Source organism: Trachurus japonicus, chromosome 17 (assembly GCF_045865225.1).
Source record: "Trachurus japonicus isolate A0001 chromosome 17, Traja_1.0".
In the NCBI taxonomy this organism is placed as follows: Eukaryota; Metazoa; Chordata; class Actinopteri; order Carangiformes; family Carangidae; genus Trachurus; species Trachurus japonicus.
In genome coordinates this window covers 26,715,873-26,740,641 of record NC_140923.1, presented here as the reverse complement: position 1 = coordinate 26,740,641, position 24,769 = coordinate 26,715,873, and the positions used below count along the sequence as shown (strand labels likewise).

At 39.4% G+C, this 24,769-nt stretch overlaps 3 protein-coding genes across 3 annotated transcripts; all 3 read left to right on the top strand.

Annotated features, from left to right (window-relative positions):
* The first annotated feature begins 467 nt into the window (after positions 1–467).
* rgs18 (regulator of G protein signaling 18) lies at positions 468–5,467 on the top strand. Its single transcript, XM_085804510.1, has 5 exons — positions 468–792; positions 1,333–1,437; positions 1,676–1,737; positions 2,317–2,483; positions 3,686–5,467. Exons 1-5 carry the CDS (start codon positions 671–673, stop codon positions 3,938–3,940), a joined length of 711 nt encoding a protein of 236 aa, XP_085660636.1. The 5' UTR covers positions 468–670; the 3' UTR covers positions 3,941–5,467.
* Positions 5,468–10,312: 4,845 nt separating this feature from the next.
* LOC146970794 (regulator of G protein signaling 21-like) lies at positions 10,313–11,978 on the top strand. Its single transcript, XM_085803934.1, has 4 exons — positions 10,313–10,652; positions 10,972–11,051; positions 11,133–11,299; positions 11,564–11,978. The coding sequence occupies exons 1-4, from the start codon at positions 10,423–10,425 to the stop codon at positions 11,738–11,740; spliced, it is 654 nt and encodes a 217-aa protein (XP_085660060.1). The 5' UTR covers positions 10,313–10,422; the 3' UTR covers positions 11,741–11,978.
* Positions 11,979–17,802: 5,824 nt separating this feature from the next.
* On the top strand, positions 17,803–19,476 carry LOC146970793 (regulator of G protein signaling 13-like). Its single transcript, XM_085804502.1, has 5 exons — positions 17,803–17,955; positions 18,070–18,126; positions 18,228–18,289; positions 18,386–18,552; positions 18,682–19,476. Exons 1-5 carry the CDS (start codon positions 17,873–17,875, stop codon positions 18,865–18,867), a joined length of 555 nt encoding a protein of 184 aa, XP_085660628.1. The 5' UTR covers positions 17,803–17,872; the 3' UTR covers positions 18,868–19,476.
* The last annotated feature ends 5,293 nt before the right edge of the window (positions 19,477–24,769 follow it).

Here is a 24,769-nt window from a genome sequence, read left to right as displayed (position 1 = left end):
AGTTTCAGCCTCTCGCTAACAGAGACATCACATTTGTCTCCATCTGCCCCAGAACACACCTATTCCCTGTTGCTCTCCACTGTGTCACAGCGAGTTTGTCTTTCTCCATTAACGCTCTGATGTTCTGGAAAGAGCTAAGCCCAGACTCTGCGTAGATGCATTTTATTATTCATTACATTTCATTCTTTCAATCTCTGCTGCGTCTGGCCTTGCTGGTGGTGCAAGTGGAATGGTAGAATAAACCTGACCTCTCTTATAATGCCCAGGGTCTCGCACTTAAAAGCAGACATTTATCAACAAGACTGATATGATTGATTCTTCAGCCACTTCGTATGAACACCGCAAAAGCTGTAAAAAGTGCCAATAATTAAGAAAAGATATTACCTCAATCAACATAAACAAATGTACTTTGTGAATGAGCGTAACCTGCCTTTTTCAAGTAAACAGTTGACAGGATGTTGAGCTCAGGGGGTTTCTGTGTCACTGATGAAGCTGTTAGCAGTAAGCAGTAAGTGGTTACACCATTACAGGAAGTAAAGAAAAAGGTATGGGAAATGAAATGCGAGCAGGGTTTATAAAAGACGAGGTGGTTCAACGAATGATGGGTTAAAGTTTTCGGAGAGCTATTTGTGGCCTGCCGCTTTCGCACGCCACACACAGACAGAACAGAATGGAGACACTTCTTTTTCTATTTCCTCAATTCAACTACATGGCCCCAAAGGAGGAAGCATATTTCAAAATGCTTGGTCCAGAAGACTTGCAGCCACCAAAGATGAAGGACGATTCTAACAGGTTGGTGTGTGAACATCAGATATTTCAAAGCGTTTTTTGATTTTTTTTAATTTGAAGTGTTCCTTAGATTTGTGCTCTCATAAGTGTTACATCTAATGTTCGAAATTTGAGTGATCGAACTAGAATCAAGAGAAAGGCAATTAAGTAGCAGGTTCTTTTGTGCATAGAAGCCCTTTAAGAGCAGTTTAATGCCAGTATAACACCAGTATAACGCCCTTTAAGAGCAGTATAACGCTGTCACAGTATATATATGTGATGTTTCTATACAGCACCTTCACCAAGTGTAACTGAAAGCTGGTAAGGCTTTTTAAAAGCTGCTGTCGTTCATGACGACTCTTTTATGGCTTTTTGTTTAAAGCCATGAGCATATGTGACTTTCACCGCAATTCATCGTGTAATTTATGGCGTGTCATGTAGGCCGCTTTAAAAATCCTCCTTTGAAGAGTGATTTTCCTGTAAGTTGTTGATTTGCTGAATAGTGCTGCAGCTGCATTCGCAGACAGTTTGTGGAACTTGATGTATTTTCTCTCTTGTTTGCAGACAGAAAGACAAGGAGAGGAAGAGCCGACTAAGCCTTTTTCTCACCAAGTCAGGCTCCCATGAAAACGTCAGTCCTCATAAAAAGACAAATACGACACCCAACAAGTGAGGCAAAACCCATTAATTTCATACACGGGCAATGTTGTTTGGGGACAAGTGTTATTCTTTTTCTTTTTTTTCCTCCCTTTTTTCCCCTCAGTTTCCAGCACCTTCCATGACTCATTGCATGCTTATAGAAACATGACAGACATCTAGACATCTCACGAGAACCCTAAACACTTTTTTTTTGCTGCATCATTAGGGAAGAGCTGACTGCATCTCTGATTTTTTTTTCACTTTGCAGCATCTCACCAGAGGCAGCTTTGCAGTGGAGCGACTCCTTTGAAGAACTGCTAAAGCACTCAGGTCAGATTAATGCCCCAAACTTCTCAAAAATGTTGTGTCGAATTGCTGCCCAAAACAGTTTCGCCTGCTGTCAGACAGTTTGCTCCATTTGAATTGTAAACTGTTAAGGAGTGCTAGAGGCAATAAATAGTTAATGGCGAGTGCAGTGAGAGTTTCACTACATCTTTTAATGTTTGCCAGCACAGATATGTAATACAGAAACCGTTCAACTTCCTCATAATCACAGAAGTTGCATTTTAGTGCTGCACTGAAACACTGTAGACCACTGTGTGTGCTCATGTGGGAATGAACACACACAGTTAGTGCAATGTCGTGTAGATGATGATACTGTATTGTCTCTGTATTAAAGCTGTCACTTATTATATAATAAAACTGCTTATACAGTGCATGCATTGTAGTGACTTTGGGATGAGGATGTCATGGGGTCCATAGTTCCTTATGACATCCTAGTATTGTCAAATCTCAGCCTCATTTGCCCAACATGCTCAGAAAAGTGACTGGGTTTCTAATAGCTGCCAACTTTCTTTTACTTCCACTTCAGTAACTTACAGTTTCTGTGTCTCTATTTCTCTACATCAGATGGAGTGGAAACCTTCTCTCAGTTCCTCAGGACAGAATTCAGTGAGGAAAACATCGAGTTCTGGTTGGCCTGTGAAGAATACAAGACCATTGATTCTGAGACGAAGCTGCTGTCCAAAGCCAAATATATTTATACAGTATTTATTGAATCGGAGGCCCCTAAAGAGGTATGGCGTGGCATGTTTATTTATCATAAACTGCATAGATGTAGCGCAGCAAAATAGGCTATAAAGCTGAGCTGCAAAAGGCACAAATAAACCCCCTGGTTGAGCATTTTCTTCGGCTTATTTGTCACTGAGCTGCTGGTGGTTTAAAATATTTATGCCATTGTAATGAAAGTAACAGTGGGCGAAGTGTGAAGCTTTTCATTGTCATGAGCCAGCAGCAGGCTGACCTTTGTAGAGACTTGTTAGGAGCAGGAGCTCACTGAGGTCACATATCTAGTGCATGCAACATTGCAAAGCAGGTCGGGTTATTTCTGTGCAAGACAGTTGTGGTTTCATCACCATCGGATATGCTCTCTGGCCGTTAAAGAGTTTGGTGTCTGGTCTGAGGTTTTGATAGTCCTCTGCAGAGCTGTCACCCACACACTTTCAGTCTAAGATGAATGTACATGTAAATATGAAAGATAGGTTTTTGGAACAAGCGGCAATAACACTGAAGCGTATACCAGCGCAGGTGGTATAATTCAGGCCAATGTTATTTGCACCTAGGTGTCTATATTTCCTTAAACAAACATCTCATTCTTGAAACGCGGTGGCGGAAAATGAACATCCATATCTGTGACGCCATCCAGGAAGATGATGTGTGTCAGAGATGTTTGTAGGAGCTTTAACTCAGTTAGTGGCAATAAAAACACACAATTTGTCTCTTATTTCTCTCTTATTCTACCCAAAAGAGCAGAGTCATAAAAGAATAAAGGTTTTGGCTTTGGTTCACATAGACCTTTAAGAAAATCCAAGATTACAAAGTGATGCTTGTGTCCTTGTGAAGAAAACAAAATCCCCTGAGGCAGGTTATGCAGATCTAAAGTAGTTTTGCTGCCGGAATTGGACTTTATGCTTGATATGTGTAATCTTTTAAAACATACAGATGTTTTTTGTTTTTTTCACACTCTTTCAAAGAGATCTGTTTCACACTGCTCACTCTCACACTGTGAATCTTGGGGTTTCCCCTTCTTACTCCTCACTATTTAATGTATTCTCGGTTCGAAACAGACCTAACTTGCATCCAATCACATTCTTTTCTTTTCATGTCTACTATAATCTAATGTGTGTATAATCAATAGCAAATATAGATTTAATAGATGTATTTTGTTGATTGTCATTCTGCAGAATTTTTCATTCTGTTCCTATGTCCTCTCCCCCAGGTGAACATTGACTACAACACCAAGATGGCCATCCAGAAGAACATAGCACAGCCCACAAAGAGCTGTTTTGAAGCCGCACAGATGAAAGTCTACAGCCTGATGAAAAAGGACTCCTACCCCAGGTTCCTGCACTCTGACATTTATCTGCGTCTCACCAGGCGGAAAGGCCCCGGGGCCACCATGTTTCGCAGAAGGTCACGCTCCTGTGTGTTCAACGAGAGAGGCGAGGCCACGACCGACTCGTCCGCGTGGTAGTCGTAAAACCGCAAGCGTCATAGCTCACAGTGTGACACCACCAGTCATTATATAGGAGACAATCCATGATTTTCGGCACAGTTGTTGAGATGTAATGTGTGGTGCGTTGGCTTTTTGTCCACGGGTTTGCTTCTGCAGAATGTGTTATTTTTTTTGTGGTCACAATGGATTATCCCAGTTATAGTGTCAGCGATGACAAATTTAGGCAATAACATTGGGAGACACGGTTGTGTGCTTTCCTGTCATTCTCAGTAAAAGCTACAGCCAGCAGCTAGTTTGCTTAGCTAAGCATGAAGACAACTAGCAGGCTCTGTCCAGTGTTAACAAATCCATCTACTGACACCTCTTGAGCTCACTAATTAACCTTGTATATCTTTGTTGTTCAACCTGTAAAAAAAAAAAAAAAAAAACATCAGCAAGAAAACTGCTGCTGGACTATTTCTTGTCCAGACGTAGTAACTTCCTGGACTCTTCACTGGTTGCCTGACAACTTCACAACATCACAGCCTTTGAGGAAGTTAAGCTTGCTGTTACAGCTATTTTTTTCCTTCCCAGTATTCATGCAAACCTAAGATGACTGGCTTATATCTACTGTACAGACATGAGAGTGATATTGATCTTCTCAACAACAAAGCAAATAAGTGCCTTTTCCAAAGATGTTGCACTTTTTGGTTAAGCGCTATAGGCAACCACACAGCTGGATAACGGTTGACACCATTAGCCTTTCAGCTATGAGAACAGATTTAGAGCAGTTATGGGACCACTACATCACAGCCATGTGGTTATCTGAAAATAACGGTCACCCTCCAGCCATCAGACTATTCTCTGTGGCCACAGTATGAAACCAGATTATTCTGCGGCACTTGCAGCAAAGATCCATCCATTGTCTTTCTCTCGGAGGCCCTGCACTTCTGTGGATTGAACCGGATGATTTCTATACTTTCTCAGATCTTGCAAAACTTGAATGACAGTGGGGTGGTCGGAGACAGACTCTCAACTGAAGTGCCTCAATGCTGCTGACAGTATCCAGTCAGCTGTACAGTACAGGCAGCCACACCGAGGCACCTCTCCTGACTTCAGACACGTTACACCTCAATTGCTTTGTCTTCCCATCCAGCCATAGCACCTTATACAACATTAATACAGCTGATATGGCGTGCAAGCTAGTTTGACCATATCTCTTTAAGGTGGATTCATGATTTTATCCCTGTCTAACCCCCTCCAGACTAACTTGCAGTGAAAGCCTGCAGCCACCGTGACTGCAAAGCACTGAAACTTTTTAATGAGGGATATAGATCACTCATTTCTGTTGTTAATTAGAATGTATCCCATTTTCACACACGGAAAATGCATATATCTTATTTGAATACTAATAATATATTATTTTAATTATGATTGCTGTTGTTCAGTTTGCTACCACCTAATATAATTTATGTATTATTATGATCATGTGTGTTGCCTTGCTGTCTTAAATGTACATACTATAATATGTGGAGTAACTCAAATAAACACTTTACTATAAAAGTAGTTTTAATGAAGCCTTTAGTGTCGTTAATTAGCTTGAATGACTGTTTCCAAATGTGATGAATGGAGCCATAATGTGTGCATATCACACTTGTGGGGAAAATTGTGATCGTGTGTTGCTCTCTATTCCAAATCGCTGAAAAATTAATAGACCTTATCAACTCCCACCACTCAAGCACAGAATTATTCATGTTACTATGTATGTATGCACAAGCTATACTTCTTACAAAGACAAATACATATTAATTCGTAACTGTCAGTGATCCCACTGAGTTCGCCCCCAAACTCCTGAATATGTATGTAGAGGAAAAAAAACACATACACACATCAGAGAACATAGAAGCAGGGCTGGTTTAGCTCATTAACACAGATGTCAGAGTTTTTAGTGGCCATCAGAGAGATAAAGTCCATCTCAGCACAAGCTACTGTCATTTTACAAAAACCTGCGTGGAATACCTCACAGTTACCATTAATTATGCATCCATCCAGACGACAGTGGCTGCATATACTGCAATTCCTGCTGTCTCCTTACACAAATAATCAGAGAAGGGGGGGAGAACATAATGATGTGTTAACAAAGGTAGAGGCTCAGCTTGCCTGCCAAATTCATCACTGCTTTAAGAGTAGTTGCCCGCTAAGAATTTGCTGGCAGATTCCTTTTTTCTTTCCCATTGGTATTTAAATTTGTGACTCAGTCTGCGCTTAGAGCCTCTGAAATCATCCACAAGTTAAAGATGTACTGTCGGAGCTTTGAAGGGAAACAAAAGAGTAAGAAAGCAGTTTGTCTGTTGACGTGAGGCTTGTAAAACACGATGAACACCAGTCTAAGAGGAGTTTAAAGCAGAAAGATTAATTGTATGGTGTCTATGATGGAGTTTTAAACAGGCTCTCCCAAGTTTGTTTTTAAAAGATTTCTCAAATACAGCCAATCTCTGTCAGTAGTTTTACCCCCATGGGCTCCAGTCTCCAAACTCCTACACCAGAGGCACCCCCCATTTTTAGAGCCACTTTGTCCCATCTCAGAGGCTTTTAACTGACTCTACGTGAGACAAATTTGCTGACTCCCCGGCTCATATATTGAGTTGTGTCCCCTCACAAACCTGTTTGAACTTGATGTTGTTGGCCTGCAATGATATTGACGGACCTAAATAAATTTCAGTGCAACTGCAAACAGAGGCCATGCTCCATCTGAGAGTCTCAAGGTGAGAGTCTGCACCTTCCATCCTAAACACTGTACCTCAGCAGAAATGTGTGGAGCATATAAAGATACTATATGTACCTACTATATGTGAGGAATAAAAAAGACTCCAGCCGATCATCACATGCACGGCACAAAGTGTGGACCCTTTGGAATGAGTCATGAGTTGTGATCAGTTCTTCATTTAAGTCACGACTGCAGACAGAGACAATGTACCTGAGCTAACTTCACACAAACAGTGCTGGTGGAAAAAATGAACACGAACCACTGGATTTAATAACTGGTCAGCTCCTTTGGCAGTAACTGTTGAACCGCCCCCACACCCAGAGGCAGCAAAGCCCTCAATCGTGATGCTCCCTCCACCATGCCTCACCTTTGGGATGATGTTTTCATGTTGGTATGCTCTGCATGCACACACACACTGCTGCATGTTCTTCCCAAATAAATCAACCTTAGTTTCATCAATCCACCAAATATTTTTCCACTAGTATTTTGGACTGAAACTTCAGACATGGGTGTGATGTTTTATCAAGTTACTTTTTGCAGAGAAACGGCTCTGTCTGTAATGTCATGGACACAATGGTCAGTACTGTACAGTCATGCACCATGAACAGAGATGTTAACCAGCTCTAATGATCCCTTTAAGCTCTTAGTTGTTACCAGTTTTGTTGCGTTACTTAACATTTTGCACTGAGTCATCTCAGCTGGGTGCCCACTCTGACTTCTGTTACTTTCTCCACCCTCTGCAGTGAATGGTTTAGTAATGTGTTCAGTACGGACAAGAACACATCAGTGATTTATCTGATATTTGTTAAAATAGATTGCTTTTGTTCATAATTGTAACTTGGATGAAAGTCAGTCCACATTAGAAGACAAATAAATGAATATAATACCAAAAGTCCACTTACCTTTTGTGGTCACTGTAAGTTTCTGGAGGCTATAAATAACTAACTAACAATGGGTTCAGGTTGATAGCATTAAAAACCAAGTGGAAAGGGAAGGCCTGGGCCAGATGAACTATAAATTGTAATTCTTCTGAGTGAAAAAGTTTGTTCAATATATGAAATGCAGCAGATTCTGTTCCCCAAGTCGATTCCCATGCTGTTGCTCACATAATTGATTTGCTGTGATGTAATCAGTGTATTTAATTACCAAACTCTGGATAAAACTTGTCTGTTGAAAGGGTTATGATAGAAAAAAAAGAGTGTGGGCTAAGGATTCCATACCAGTCGCGAAAAAGAGATGAGACACCTTGTAATGAAATCAAATGCATGGCCACTGGATCCTTACAGGGGCTCGAAATCTAATTTAAATAGGTTTTCAGTTACATCTTCACTCTACAAGAACCTCCACCCCAGCAGTCTGGGACTTGCACAGCCTCAGGAGAAGGGTCAAAACCCCACTCATGTTCAAATGAATAGAGCAAACAGGGCCAACAGTGAGGAGAAACACAGATTCAATGCTGTCACCAATTACACAGAGAGGTGGACACACGAGGGAATTGTATATCGGGACTACGAGGCCTGGGGAGGATTGGAGTGCCACCCTGTGTTTGAGGAAAAAAGTACAACTTGGCATCAGATTGCAATGACTTAGTGAAACATGCCATCTGAGACGTATGACAGCGAATCACTGCTCTTTAACAAAATGAGGCTCTGAAATCTCTTTTTGTACTCGGATTCTTAATCCAAGGACGTGGAAGGCTGAGTCACAAGAAAACTGAAATCCACAGCAGAGATCATGTACTCTTCAGTGTAGTTCTCATGTCGTTCCTGCCAGAGCCTTTTTTGAAAAGCAAATTCCTCAACTTGGTGCATCTACACACATGCAAATACTGTAGGGGCAGCCTGGGTGTTTTCCATCACCTGTTGTGATTTACATTCTTGGTTTGTTTGGGCTCCATCACATCACCAGCAGTGGTAGGGAAGGTCAGGATAGGTTAAAATGCACTGGACATACACTTATGATGATGATATATGTATTACCATTCACTGTGTGTCATGAGCTGTGTGCATCCAGCAGGCCCAGAGGAGCAGAGGACAGTCCATACGATGCTATTCTCTGCAGCAGAAACACCTTTCCAGGGTTGATCTGCCACAAGAATATGTGATTATATAGTATATACATCCATTTGTGAAAATTCAATGGCGCACAATAGACTGTGAATGTCAAGTCTTTACCTGCCAACTGTTTTTAAAATGATCAATGGCCATTTTTCATAATTTTTGTTTTCTTGAAACCTAGTAGCAAAGATATATCCTCAAGGTTGTGCAAAATTATACATGCACATTAAATACACCATCTCTTTCAGCTGTGGTGACTCAGATTGATTGCCATCAGAAGGTTTTGAACATTAATGCCCCCCTGAGGATGAAACCTATTAGCTTTTGTAAAAATCCACACCAAGCACCAAGAGTAAAAAGGTCTCAATATCTACAGTTTGGACTGGCAAAAGTAATGTTCTGTAAAGGTTTTAATAATAATTCCCAGTGACTGTAGTGAGGCTGACCGGGAATTTTTGTCAGATAGTATTGGTAGGGGCATAATGTGCTCTTAAATATAACTATGGTTTAATTTTTTAACTTTTTCCAAAGCTGCCGCAGCCTCAGCTTATTTTATGTCGACTGCTACTTGGCAAATGATAGCATGACGAACACACAGTATTCAGAAGGAGGACATGTATTTCATCAGCCAGCATCGTCATTTAGGTAGATCGGTTCAGTTCATTTCCATTCAATTGATCTGTGTTAGCATTTGGCTTAAGGCAGCATTGTTGTAGCACTGGATGAAATCTGTTGTTGACACTGAACCAAAAGAAAACACTACACCTACTTACTGCCTTTTGTGGGGTCTTGGTCTAAATCATTGAGATTATCATCTTTCTTTTCACAAAAATATCAGTTTCACACAAAGCATGAAAAAGAAGTGGAAAAACAAACAGCCCTACCTTCAACAGGAGAAAAAAAAATTACACTGAGATCTGTTTAAAAATTCAAGGACAACACTCTAGACATGATTCAAATTACAGGGGGACTAGTGAGTTCATAGGGATAAAAAAACAGAAGGTAATTGCAGCTGTACGTATCACGTTGGTAGGAGTAAAACACTTGCACGCTCTGGATGGGATTAAAATCAAGTCATCACATCTCACCTGGGGAAATAAATCCAGACCAAACAAGGCTTTAGACATATTTACATGAGTGCTGCTTTTTTTCCAACTCACTTTTCCATCGGTTTACATTTGCAACAGATAAAGAGTAATACAGGGACACATGCAAAATCTGTGTCCAAATCAGAGCCTCTCTGTTGGAAGGGTCAACAAGCACCTGAGCCAGCTGAGGGTGTAGCATGAGGCATATTAATAAATCAGTGCATGTTTATGTTGGTCACCATGATGAATTAGATATGAAAATAGTCAGAGGACAAGACATTTTCCTTAATAGTGAATTTGTTTATGGTTATTTGTTTATGGTCAGGATCTTTCCCGGAGCTTCCTGACCCACTGTTGATTACCTTAGCCAAACCATATCCTGAATTTGATCATGTACATAGCACTTCACCACAACAGCCCATTCTGTTACCACAATCCTCACTGTAAACCCTGGATTCCAGGTCTTACAACATGTTGAAGAAAAACTATAGTAATATTCACTTATTTATTCTTCCCTTTCAACGTCCCCACTCATTCTGTCACATCCATGTTAATGATGATCTCTGTTCTGGACACTGATGAGGTCAGCTTTAATCACGGCCGAGCTCTATGTTCCTTGAAGTGCAACACACATGGAAGGAAACCCTGCTCGTCCCAACAACAACAACACTTTGCATACATATTTCCATATATTCCATTCATGCTGGCTGGGTGGGGGAGTCATTTAGATTTGTTCAGTCACTTGACTCCCTCATTTCCAAACAATCACAACCCCATCTTCAGTCTGGCAGGATCTTATCTCTGTCTCCCTTCGTAGAGGACGAGGAGATGGCGATAAAGTGAGTTACTGCATATTTGATTATTGGGGCCTTTACCATTTTCAGCAGGCAGCATCTTACAGCAGCCATGTGGAAAATACCAAGGAGTTTTTCACTCACTGTAAGTCTCACTTTGCATTGTGCCTTTATTTCTGTAGGGGCTTGTAGCGATTGGAGAGTGCTCAATGCATTAAATGGAATGTTTAGAGGTCATGTTAAAACATAAACCTTGAATGATTCACGAATTGGCCTGCTAGTGTGGTTTACAAGTATGTGCACATGTGTGGGGGTCACAGATAACTGGGCTAGTGATAGATCTTGATGATCTTTTCAAGGGTAGATTGTGTTGCATTCCCAAGGATCCACTGGAAGATGTTGAGACTTGGAGCGAGTCTGTGGACAAAGTCCTTGGTAGTAAAGGTGAGGATCTGTTCTGACTGATCTGATATATACATTTGTGTGTAGACTTAATACCGACTTACTGTCGCCTGCGCTTTCCAGCCGGACAGATAGCTTTCCGAGAGTTCCTGAAGTCCGAGTACAGTGAGGAGAACATACTGTTTTGGCTCGCCTGCGAGGAGTACAAAAAAATCAAGACGGTCCCAGAGATGATCTCCTCTGCCAACAGGATCTACTCAGAGTTTGTCCAAACAGAAGCACCCCGACAGGTAAATGACTGCAAGCTGTAAAATAAAAAAAGATTTATTGTAGGAATTCAAATGGGAAATTATGCACTAAGATATTCACTGATGGTGATCTGAATTTATTGCCCCTATTGTGATATAAAGCTGTGCATCTGTATATTTTATGGTGATAAAACTGCAGAAATCTACTTTAAAGACACCCACATTACTTCCCCCAAGCACATTATAGTGAATGAAGATGAAAAGAGCTGCTGTAATACGCCCCTGGGAAATATTATTTGATTTCAGATCAACATAGATTGCAGTACCAGAGAAAATATAACAAAGAACATCTCCCAGCCGACCCTGACTTCGTTTGATTCAGCGCAGAAGCTCATCTACAGTCTGATGGCCAGGGATTGCTACCCGCGGTTCCTAAAATCTGACATCTATCAGGGACTCCTGAGGAGAACCGATTCAAGGTGACTGTTTTAAAACTGACAGCCTCTCAGATGGAGGCTGGCGAAATTTTCTCCCCGACTCTGATCTGCTGTAGAACTCTTTGATTTCAGTGTGGATAACAGGTTTATGCCATACCATCCATATCCTAGGTGTAGCAGAAATTGCTTCTCTCAGCCTGTGTGTTTCAGTAGACAGTTACAGCTCAAGAGACTTTGAAGCTTGTAATATACTTTATCTCTTTAATTATGTTTAGGTAAAAAAAATAAAAATCTTGTCCCTATAAAATCATCTGTTATTATTTAAGTTATTTCCACCACCCCATGAAGTAAAAATGAAAAGAATTATTTAATTGCAAAGTATTATCAACACTTCATCGAATTGATTTTGCAAATATATCCAATATGTTATTTAGAATTTCAGCTCTAACATGCAAATAAATATGTGAGTGTATTGTTAAACTTCTGTCTCAGTTTTTTTTTTCTATCAGATGTTTTCTTGTCCATTAAACTAACTTAGAAATAAATTATACTCGGTTGAAAAACATTTGGGAGCGGCCCTTTTTGAATGTAATGCAAATCACCTTGGCTGTTGTCAGAGAAGAGTTGTCTCTATTGTAATATGGTCGTTATAGTGACATAAACAGCAGATGGCAACAGAGGCCTTCAAACAACACCATTCAGTGGACAAACAGGCACAACTGTAAGCAAAGACATAAATGAATACATGCTCCACAGTCAAGTCACTTCTGAAGCAACTTCCTCTCACCTTCTGTGGTGTATTTCTGCAACATCCCCTTTGCAGATGGAAGAAGTGTGTACATTAAGCATGACGAAGAAGAGGAACTTTGTAAATCGAGCCCATCTTGAATTAAATTTGGTTTAGGTGCAGACACAGAGCAGGAAGTCTGGGGGATATGGGTTTGTGCTCTTGGCGACACTTCTGTTTCATTTTACCAGGCGAGGTCATTCATGGTGAAAAAGTATTTGAATTGATTCAATAGACACAACTCTGAGTCTGATTAGATGGAGAAAAGGCTTTCTTACTGAGCTTGTTTTGTTTTATGTAAAGCTCCCTTCAAAATGAAATTAGTGTGGGTTGTGTTGTGCAGAGCTTTAGGTAGCATTAAATCAGATAATTTTTTGCATCTATGAGTTTATATTTGTGTTTTTGTTTCCCTCATTAGGGCATAATCAATAGTGCAAACTAGTGACCAATGTAAAAAAAAAAAAACATACAAATATAATAAAAAAGCACCAAAAAGTACAGTATCAATATTGTTTTTATGAACTCATAGGGGTTAAATAAATCTGCCCATTGCCTGCACCACTTTTCCATGCAGGGGGGTGAGGGGGCTGATGCCAGTCAGGTCACCAGCCTACAGGGATGTCATATAGAAACAAGCATCTTCACACATTCACATTCACACCAACGTCCTAATGTGCATATCTGTGGACTGTGTGAGGAAGCTGGGGAACCCACGCACACACAGTGAGAACATGCAAACTCCAGACAGAAATGGCCTCAGGCCTGGGAACTAACATCAGGACCTTCTTGTTGAATTAATAGAACACAAAGTAATATATTTAAAATATTTGTCCATTTTGTTCCTTTTAATGTATTTATTGTCTGATGTGATTTTGCTTTTGTATGTGCGTGCGTATGTGTTTGGAAAGTGGAAGCAGAAACGACGCGGTTTCTGCATGTGACTGCTGGATGTTAGATGAACAGTTTGTTCTGTTTATGTTGGTGGCATTAGAGTTACGGGGGATTTATTTTAAGTGGTGTTTCACATGTTTGGTAGAAGCTGCTCTGTGTTGTGCAGACAGCTCACCGCAACTTCCTCTTGTGTAGACAACCCTAGCCTCATTGTGGGTGGAGTGGAGTTTGTTGGTTATTGTTAAAAAAAAAATAGTGTGTTTGACAATCTGTATTTGATTTCAACTCACAGGTATGAAGCATACAGTAGGGCTGCAGCTGTTGAAAGTAGGCTACTGCTTTCAGAAAGAGAGGAAGACATAAAAGTGACAGGAACTGGGCAAAGTTATAATTTTCAGAGTGACAACAGTTGATGGCGGAAATTCACAGATGGGTGTTGCAACCGATAAAGAAAATGTCTCAGATAACTGTCACCACAGCTAGCTATCAACAGCTGCGCTCCATCACAAAACATTTCCTGTCAAGCTGCACGAGCAGAGACAGTTCAACACATTTCTCAACTCGGGTTCAAAAGCAGCTCATTCACAAACACTTTACTTGGCTAGGTTTTGTATTTATGTAAATCTATATGCCCTGCATGATCTCTCATAGGTCCTATTATGTTAAAGCAGAATTTGTAGAGTAGTGTGTATACCATGTTTTTGAATCTGATAGAACACTGTGTTTTATTTACTATTAAACCATGATCATTTAAAAATGGTGTCACATTGTACACTAGATTGGTGTCTTTGTCATATGTATATTAAACCAACATGTAATGACAGGTGCTTTCTGATTGCAGCAGGATTTGGGTGGTGTCTTGACAACTCTAACTATGTTTACCATCTAATAAAGAACACACTGTTTAATTTGGTCTAATTTGAAACAAACAACAGTTAATTATGTCTTATTAGTGTTAAAAGTGCAGCCATTTCTGTGTACAGTTAAATGTATTTATCTTTCAGCAAGCATTGGCTTCACAACATTATGAAAATCATCTAACAGAGACTCAAAAATCCCTTGAAGGTATTATTTACGGAGGATATCATGCATAGATACAACGGAGATCGTGCATAGATACTGTTGTAAAAACATGGTTATGATTTTTTAGTGATTTCCTGTAAGAGCAGAGTTATTAGGAAATGAAAGCAAAACTATGCAAGGCAACATGTTGATTCACAGATACGGTTTGAAAACACCTGGGTCAAAAGGTGAGTGAAATGAAACATGCATGTGAAAAAATGTTTATCAGCATGCCTCTAAAGATTGCCTTAAAAAGCACTTTCAGAGTTTCATCATACAATAGATATGACATCTGTCTCTCTCTCTGTTGGTAAATCCATCCAGCACTGTTACCAGATTAAAATGTCTCAAGACTAAATGGATTGCCATGAAATTTCATAGATTCATAGAATCACGGTCCCCAGAGGATGAATCCATCTGCTTTTATGTTTGTGTCACCATTGAGACTTTGAGTGAAATAACTTGATAACTACTGTATGTACTGCCTCAGAATTTTCTACAGATACCCATGGTGACCAGATGATGAGCTATAATGATTTTGGTGATCCCCTAACTTTTCCTCTAGCATAACCATGACATGTTATCTATGCGTGTGTTTGCTCTAAAAGCATGAACAGGGCTTTTCTTTCTTTCTTTTTTATTTAAAAAAAACAGGAATTAATAGTCAAAGAAACAGAACTTGACCTGTGAGAATTTCATCCTACAAACTTGGAAAGTTCAGATCAGTGTAATTCTGCTTACCTCACTGAGACTGAAGTAAAACAGGGGAAACAAAACAGAGGAAATGCACCTGACCCATTCATAAGTTTCATCTGAGTCTAAAAGTGACCATGAGAAAAATGAAGTTTAAGGACTGATTATGTTCCTTTGGAATTTTGAAATGTTCAGGGAGAATTTCCAGACAGGTGAAAGTTTTTAGTTTGTGTCTGTCACCCCCTAAACAGGAAGTCAACAAGTCATAGCTTGGTTTAGTGGGCTCAGCCAGCTACCATGGAACCATAATACCCCTTGGTTCCAATGTGACCTTTAAAACATCTCCCCCTCTCTGTTTCCTCTTTACTTCCTGTCTACCCCCACTGACTTCAACCTTTGTCAGTCATAAGAGGATGTTACATGGAAAGAATGATATAAACAATGTTATGTAATGAGCCACTATCAGAAAAGATGGTTTAAATTACACCAAAACTGAGGCTAAATTTGCATGTTAGTGGCCTATACATTACAACACAAAGTCTAAAGTGTCTCCCACAGGGTGAGTGGGCTAAAATGAGTGTTTGAAGTACAGTACATTTATGAAAGTGATGTCATTCTTATCAGATGCCCCATGCAGATAATATTTTCCATTATAGTGAAACACATTTATCGTGTGCTTCTGGTTAAGGGTATTGTAGAATTTCTTTACCCTTACTAATGTAAATGCAGCTGCTGCTGTTGCCTGATTCAATCTGCTCCTTCTCTTGATTATTCCTCAGTTGTGAAGCATAATCCACAATCTCAACCAGGTGCTCACCCTCACCTCCAGTCTCTGCACTGGTGTCACATCTGTAATCTCCCAACAATCCCACTGAAAACTCCAGACAGACTGGTAACTGAACCCCCCCCCCCCCCCTCTGGTCCATCTTCCCTCGTCTCACTCAAAAGCTAGTGGTCAACCATACCTGTGAGGTTCTTCAATTGAAGATGCATTTTATTGAGCTCAACTAGTCATTTCTCCTTCTTTTAATATAAGTAAAGAAAGTTGTGTGAGGGATAGGTACGTCAGAAATGTTACTACATCTGTACCACAAAGATGCATGATGCATCATTCATTTTTTGACTTTGACCCATGATGTTCACATGAAAATGTTTTGCACTACCTAATACAGGCGTGCCACAGAGTTTAAGATGACATGTTTACATTAAAAAAAAAAAAAAATTTGACTATGAGGGCTGAATTTACCCTCATCATTTACATTTTTTTTAACGATCGCTATGGTCCATTTTTCAATACTTGAAACACTTTTTCAAAACTCTTCACACACATCACACCTAAAACACACAATTCCCAAAACAGTTGATTTCATGCCCAAAATCTACTGTTTTACAACAGACAGATTATTGTATTGATCATAAATTGATGTTTGTGCTGTAGTTTATTTTGAACCCCTCTTCATTTTTCATTTGTTGGGCATGAATTTTGTTCCTTTTTTTGTAACACTCAGTACAAAAAGTGAACTACCCATCTCAGAGCAGCTTTGCAGAATGTAAAGTTTATGAAAGAAGAAGACAGTAAATGACAGGATTTGTATAACACTTTACTGTATTACAGTATTTGCAAATGAAAATTACTTAGAGTAAAGAAAAAAAATCAGCATTTACAGTAGCTGTATTGAAAGCAATTGAAAATGTACCACTTAACATCTACTGTTACTGTAAAGCCTTAAATGGTCTTGCACCTCTGTATTTATCTGAGCTACTCACTCCCTACACTCCGTCACGTCCTCTTCGCTCCCTTGGTTCGAACCTCCTGGTCATTCCATCTATCAATAAAAAATCAGCTGGTGGTAGGGCCTTCTCCTATCGCACCCCTTTCTTATGGAATGGCCTCCCACAAGACATCAGAGACGCTACATCCACCGCAATTTTTAAGTCCTGTCTTAAAACTGACCTTTTTACCCATTTCTTCAGATTAAACTAACTAATTTTAGCATTTTCCTGTCATTATCATTGTCTGTTGCACTTTGTAGTTTGGCCTTGGTGTCTCGCACTCCCTCTGTGTTTCCACAGATCCACCGGAGCTCCATCTCTCTGCACCAACTGCTGCCTGGTGATTTTGCACTTTAAATAATAAATTGATTGATAAATTGTTTTGATCTTAGCTGAGCTTGTGTGTAAAAGAAGTTAAAACTAATTTTAAATGTGTTAAATGTATGTATTTGTGTCAAAAGAACATGAAATGTGTTAATTGTATAGCCCACACAGGCTGATGTTGTGCTAACTGTGTGAAGAGTTTTGAAAATGTGTTTTAAATATTAAAAACAGGTCATAGTGATTGTTAAAAACTGTAATTCACCAAACGTGAAACATTCATTTCTGGTATTGGTTCACAAGGCAAACTATAACAGAGGCCAAAGCATTTGCCTATCTGCTGTTGAAATTTCCACTGCCCCATTTGCATCCCCAGACTTTATGCCAAACAAGCAGTGATGCAGGTTTGAGCGCCATACAGATGTACTGCTGTAGCAGCAATGCGTGTATGTTTGCGTCATCCCTGACTTCCTCTTTTTCTGTGGTTAGTTCAGCATGATGTTGTGACGCTACTCACCAAACCCATTTCAGACTTCTGCTGTACATATATAAGCTTGGCGCTGAGCTGGTTCCTCAAACAAACACGCATTGACAGTTGGACTTGTCACAACTCTCTGAGAGCTGCCCACAGTCACACAAAGCACTGTTGCAATGCCAAGTTTAGTCGAGTCACTACCAAGGGAGCTGCAGCACTTCAACATGGACGTCGAGAATAAGAAGAGGGGGAAAGATAGGTAAATATTTTTAATTTGATTAATGCATGATGCCCTTTGTTGTATTTCATTTGGTTTTAGATAAATCTTTTCCTACAACATGCCACTAAAATACATTTTTATTTGGTTTAACAGAGGAAACCTGAAGTGTCGGCTGCAGTGCAGATTGTCTCAAGCTGCCAACACTGAGGGGTAAGTGAAGAAAACTTTTGCTAATGCTAATGTTTGAAACTAAACATCCAATCTGTTGTCACAATTGTATGGATAAGTGACAATACACCCTTTTTTTGCAGGCTGTGTTTTGAAGAGATGTCCCAGTGGTCACACTCACTCGAGAGACTCCTCTCATCCAAATGTGAGTTAATCAATAGGATGCAGTCCAAAAGTCAACTTACTTCGGCAACTTTTCTGAACATCATCTAACTGCTGCTCATTTGTCCTGTCTGTGTAGATGGCATACAGATTTTCCAGGCCTTCTTGAAGTCAGAATTCAGTGACGAAAACATTGAGTTTTGGCTGGTGTGTGAGGACTATAAGAAGATCAAGTCCTCCTTCAGGATGTCATCCAGGGCCAAAAAGATCTACAAACGCTACATTCAAGCTGAGGCTCCGAGAGAGGTGAGCACAGAAGTTTTTTTTACGATGCAAATGTTTTTCCAGCTGTTGTTCAGAACGCTTACCACCTCTGCTTGTAGTTATGTTTGTAGTATATTCATCAATCTGCATCATGTTTACTCATTCTTCCAGATCAACATTGATCACAAGACCAGGGATCTGATCAGGCGAAACATTAAGGCACCAACCGCTGTGTGCTTTGACGACGCCCAGAGGATTGTCTTCGGGCTAATGGAGAGGGACTCTTATCCACGTTTCCTCAGGTCTGACAAGTATCTGGCTCTAATGGACACCACATCAGAATCAGTGAAGATGTAAAGAGAGTAGAAAGCCTACTGGGGACATTGTATTTATAGTGACTGGACTGTGAAGCTGAGCCAAATGCTGGACTACCTGGGAGAAGCTGCGGTTTATGTTGTGCTTGTCCTGGGACGGCTGCTTCTGGTGATTCTAACGAAAATCATGCAGAACGTGGGGGCTAACGCTCAACTCATTCATGACTCCCTTCTTAGTTGGAGAAGTCATGTTTTGGCGTGGCACCTGCTGTTATAGCTCGTCTTGAGCGAAGGATTTCCCAGAGATGAAACGATTATAGTGAAAATGCTGGGGACTTTCTGTGTGAGACGCCAGGAAGTGAATGTGATGCAGCAACAACTTCCTCCCATGATTCATGTGCATGAGCTGTAATCTTCGTTTGCACATCATCTTATTTTACGTTCATTGTGATCTCACTAAAGCAATAGATATGTACATGGCATCTAGATGTGCATTTCTTTTTGTTTGTTTTTCAGTCTGACAAACTGAGATGTTACAACCATAATAATGTGTTATAATAAGCTATATATTGAAAATATATTCCATAGTGTGTAGAAACATTAATGTGAATATTAGGATGAATTTGTACATAATAAAAATAATAATACTGAATATGACTTGTGTAAAACTTTATTAATGAAGAATGCCACAAAGCTATAGTCTGTTAGACTAATAAACCAGGTCAAACCAGGTAATTAAATTATTATTTTTTTTACTCATTCATTGACTCACTCACAGTTAGCTTCAGTAAGCATCTAGGGTTTTTTCATGAGTTTCGAAATGTTTATATCCGTGTAGCAGGATGTCCTCAGTGTACACTGCTGCACATGTCTGAAACATTGTTACTGTGATATGTTTGTCACTCTCAGTCTTATCTTATCTTTACTGATAGGAACATCTCAGTCTCAGTCACTTGTGAGTCTGTAGGCCTACTGAAATTATGATGATACAACAGTTGGTTTGGTTAGCTTAGCTAACAGCTAGCCTAGTTCCACTACAAGCACCTGTAAAGCTCACTAATTAGGCTACGTACATCACATATTGTGTTCTCTCTTTTTTTTTATTTAATTTTTTTTTTTTATAATTGTCCGATTTAGAATACAGACCTTCGCTAGATGTTTTACCCTTCCAGTCCTCATGCTTAAAGTTGACCTGGTGCCTGGCATGTCAAAGTTAGCTTACAGACATGTGAGTGACTCTTCACATCTTAGCTCTCAGCAAGAAAGCAAAACACTTCCTTCTGACACTGCCGCGTGTAGTTTCTGCTCCTTATTGAACCCCAGTATGATGATGTGAGTGAATTAAGACTGTTTTTATGGCTGCCATGCTGAAACACCGAAAATGTTTTGTAGGCTACATAATTTTATGGCCATGCAGTTAGGCCAGTAACACATTTTTGTGTCAGTAGCCTAGGCCTATAGCATCACTCCTTTCATTTGTAATTAGGATCAGTGCAGTTTTCAACACAGAACTCTAGTGGTAGGCTAATGACAATATTTTACATGCACTATTTGACCTGGCTGACTTTCAGTCTGTCACATAGATTGGTCTCACCTTACGCAGCTGTTCTTACATCAGCCTTTCATGTGTCACTGGCGTCGAATGCTCGTGAATGTGTCTCGAGCCTGTCCTGTCATTCTGTAAGTCGTTCATTTGTCTACTCAGTCAATTCAGTCAACTCTTTAAATCATTGTCAATTAGATCTCAACCTCATTGTTCTTAAGAACAGACAGGTTTAAAACTGAAACTGCAATGATGCCAAAACAAAATAAGATAAAAGGAAGTTTATCTGTGAGAACCCATCAGGTATATCACTCTTCTAAAGGGTACAGAAATTAGGAAGGAGCATAAAGGCTCAACTGCTACCACATCCTCTTCTAATTTCACTTGCGCATCCCTGTGTTCAAACATGCACGCAAGCACATACACTTCAACTCAACCAAAAAATGTATTTGAATTACCTTTTGCAACTTGACATGGTAATAGACAACAAATTTCCAGTGGAAAGGCATCAAAGTAATTTCATATTTTTTGCCAAAAGAGCTTTCAGCAGGAACATCCTTTTTATTTCTCACGCTGGCTGTCAGTGTCAGCTGATTTTATTCCCCCCCTCAGATGCAGCTGAGGTGTGTAACTGACACAGATGGGCCTCTGCCTTCATCATTTCCCTATTTACACTGTTGTTTATTAGTAACAAGATGATCCTGTGATAGGCCTGTCATATGACCATGAGAAGCCATAAACACAAAACGAAAAGAGAGAAAGTCACGCATTGGACAGGATGTTCACATTATCACACAGTGTATGACATGTACTGTAGCCTATCTACAAATCTCTGACATAAAACTTTGAGGGTATCCATCATCCAGTACACATATTACTCATCATTAAAGACTGAAATTCAGCTTTTCATGTTGCCAAGTGTGTCATGAGGGAGAAGTCATTCTTTTGAAGCCACATGGGCTTAGAAGGTCACTGGATGACTGTGTGATGTTGTTTGACCAGTTCAACAAAAGAACCCTTTGTTCTAGGTTTGTTTCGGAGCCAGGTGAACAAATGATTTCTGTAACGCGCTTTGGGTATCAGGTATCAATAAAAAACACTATATAAATGTAATCCATTATTATTATGGTTCTATGTGGAAATTTTCAGTCAAACATGAAGTTCCATTAAATGATTAGATCAGAATAAAATAAAAAATGGTTCAACCATTTTAATGTATCAGGTGTTTTTATTTATTTATTACAAAATCTGGAAGAACAAACAAAAGAGCAGTTGATGCCACAGAGAGTTTAATATAGCACAGCAGCACTGACTGAGGAAAAAGGCTAATATTAAACAGCCGTGGTAAACTGCACTTAGGCACAGTGGTTCTTCAAGATAATGTTAAAATCAGCATATTGTTAACATCCCCATGAATAATGTTTACAACCACAGTTTAGAATGTAAACCTGCTAACATTTGTGGATGAGCATTAAACACAATAGGGAAAACTGGGGATGGTTGTGAGACGAGTCAGTTTCTCCTCTTAAGTTACAATTCACCTGATTTAGGCTACTTTATCTGTTATAATCAAGTTCTTATTTCACATGTGAAAAAGTAAGTGTCCTAGATGGCAACACATTTTCAGGAGGAAAAAAACATTTTTACTGAATCTATTTTTGCTCTAGCACTTCCTGCTTTGTAGATAAAGTCTTCAATCTTAAACTAGTTAAGATATAGTTCATGGCTACAAGGGTATTTTAGTTGTAAAATAATATAGCCTACAGACACACACAGACATACACAAATATGGTAAATTGTTTTATACTATAGGCCTATTATGCCTCCCTATATCAGGTTGTTGCCTTAATCATTATCTCATCATGTTAGATTTCACCCCAGTGTTTGCTACAAGTGACCCAGACCGTGAGCTGAATTGTAACATTTCACTCCTTCTGTTTGAGACTAGACCATACATGTTCCGTTTGTGAAAGCAGAGATAATTACACCATTTAATAGCAGACTCATGTAACAACCTTGTATACATTTTTGAATGCCCTGACTTTAAAAAAGGCCCCAAGATACAGACAGAAATTACAAAAATACTACAATCATCCTTGCACTTCCCTACAGCTGAGGCTGATGGGAATGGTAGCCTATTACCTTGGCAGATATGTGAACGTACATCAAAGGATTTAAAAAATGAAAGTTCTCACTATAGCGATGCTAAGGGACCACCAAAGATGTAAAAGTTTGTCCTGAGGGGATACAAATGTCTGTACCGAATTAAGTGACAATCAATAATTTTTAAACATTTCATTTAGAAACCCAAATGTAAAACTTTCAGTGGCTCAAATGGAAAAGTATCAGCGATCAGTGGCTGCTTTCACAAAGGTTTTGGCTGCTACTTTGACTCAAGCTGAAATTTAACTAATTTAGATAGACAGCTGGTACAGTGAATTCTGGGTTGGTTCATTGTAAAAACCTAAAATTGGTAGACCAAGGAACTGGGTCCAACCTCTCAGCTCTGCTTATCCCCAAAGGAAACCTTGTTTGGAACAAAGTCTCAGCAGTCTCTTCTGACTCTCATCACTCTCTCATAACAATTTTAGCAAACCTGAACTAGTTGATTCATGTTATCGTAAAATCCTGTATAGTGGGTAGGAAATCAAATCTATCCTAGTATGCATCAGATGAAAGACAAGGACAAGGACAGGAAGCTAAACACCACCCAGGGAAAACTCACTTGACAGTGCATGTTAACATCAAACCCAATGACATGTATATGGATCTACTAAAGACCAGGCCACCGCGTTGTCCTGACTCGAATCACAAATGAAAAGTTGTAAAGTTGCTTTTTTCTTCTTCTTCTTCTTTTTACCACTTTTGGCTCCCAGAGCTGTATTATGTAAAGCCATTGTGATAAATATACCAACTGACCACAATCCTCAAAGCCATCATGCAAATGAAGACTCTATTTCTATATCTACAGTATACAGGGGTTATATAACTTCTTGTTCTTTATATAACAGCACGTTTTTTTTGTTGTTTTTTTTTAATCTTGCAACAATGCGATGACTTACTGGGGAGAGTCAAGCAATATACATAAGCTTGCAGTTATAAGGGAACTGATCAAAGACGACGCTGACACGGTTTTTATTTATACATTAACCAGTAACAGGTTTGTAGAACATTTTGGGTTCCAGTGACCTAAACAACATGTGAATCCTGTGGTTTTACTGTATATAGGTGACTGTGCAACACTCAAGACCTATATTCTATTTTGCGCGATTGCTCTGCCTGGTTTCGCACCCCTGAAATGTGTGTGCAATAAAACTACCATATTCAGTCATGCGGTCTCTCAGTTTTTAGGTCGGATTTATATCTGATTTCATTAATGTTTGTTTCTATCAAACCAGTAGGCACAGTAAATCCTTTTATATGAAATACTTGCTTCAATCACCTTTTAATATTATTTCACTGGCAACAGGCATTTAATATTGGTTAAGGAGGATGAATACTTGAAACCCCATAGTCATTGGGGAGGAAAAATCCACACAAGTCCAATAGTTTTATTTGTTTTTTGTTGTTTTTTATTCCCATATTCCTCCTTACAGTGACTTATTATTCAAAGGAGATTTATGATCAAATAATTATGAGAGGACTTCAAATAATCTCAATATACGATGTATCGTGTGATATATCATATACAGTACAGTATTTCATATGACAAATCGTAAACATGGGATGATGTCCCATAATTAAAGTCATAATTATGAAGAAAACTCAAATATAAGTTTGTCTTTTTTCTCTAAACAAGGAATAAAACAAGTGTTTGGTCACACCGTGTAGACCGTATAGGTGTAAACACTTAGGTTAGGAGTTGGTGATAGGACAGGACATTATTCTGGCTGTTCAGTAAGATTTAAAATGACCAGACCCACATGAAACTATAAATGCTGTTAAATGGTATTGCGTTGGTATACAAGCATATATTTTCTACTTTTCAAAGTTCAGATCATAAAAATTTTACAGCACACTTCTCAGTGAGGCTGCAGGTTTTCCCTCTCACAACTGCTTCCTGTTTAACGCTGTGCTGTCCAGTCTGGTTCTGCAAACCACATGCTAATTCAAAAGAAGTGTGTCCTTGTTCGAAATTCAAGTTCAGTCTTGTCTATACCGGTTTTTGTCTGGTTTGTGTGACATTTGTATTATCTCATTCATGGCATTAAGTTCACACACATCCACTTTACTGAAGAGCAGACACGTTGTACTAATGACTATTGAAAGCTACTTTCATTCAAAGGCAATTTTCAGATTTACACAAAACTGTAGTCAACATTTCACACAAAGCTATAGTTTCAGGTTTTGAGTGACAATTTTGGTCTTGTAGAGTGCTTTAACACTTTGGTCCAGGCTAAAA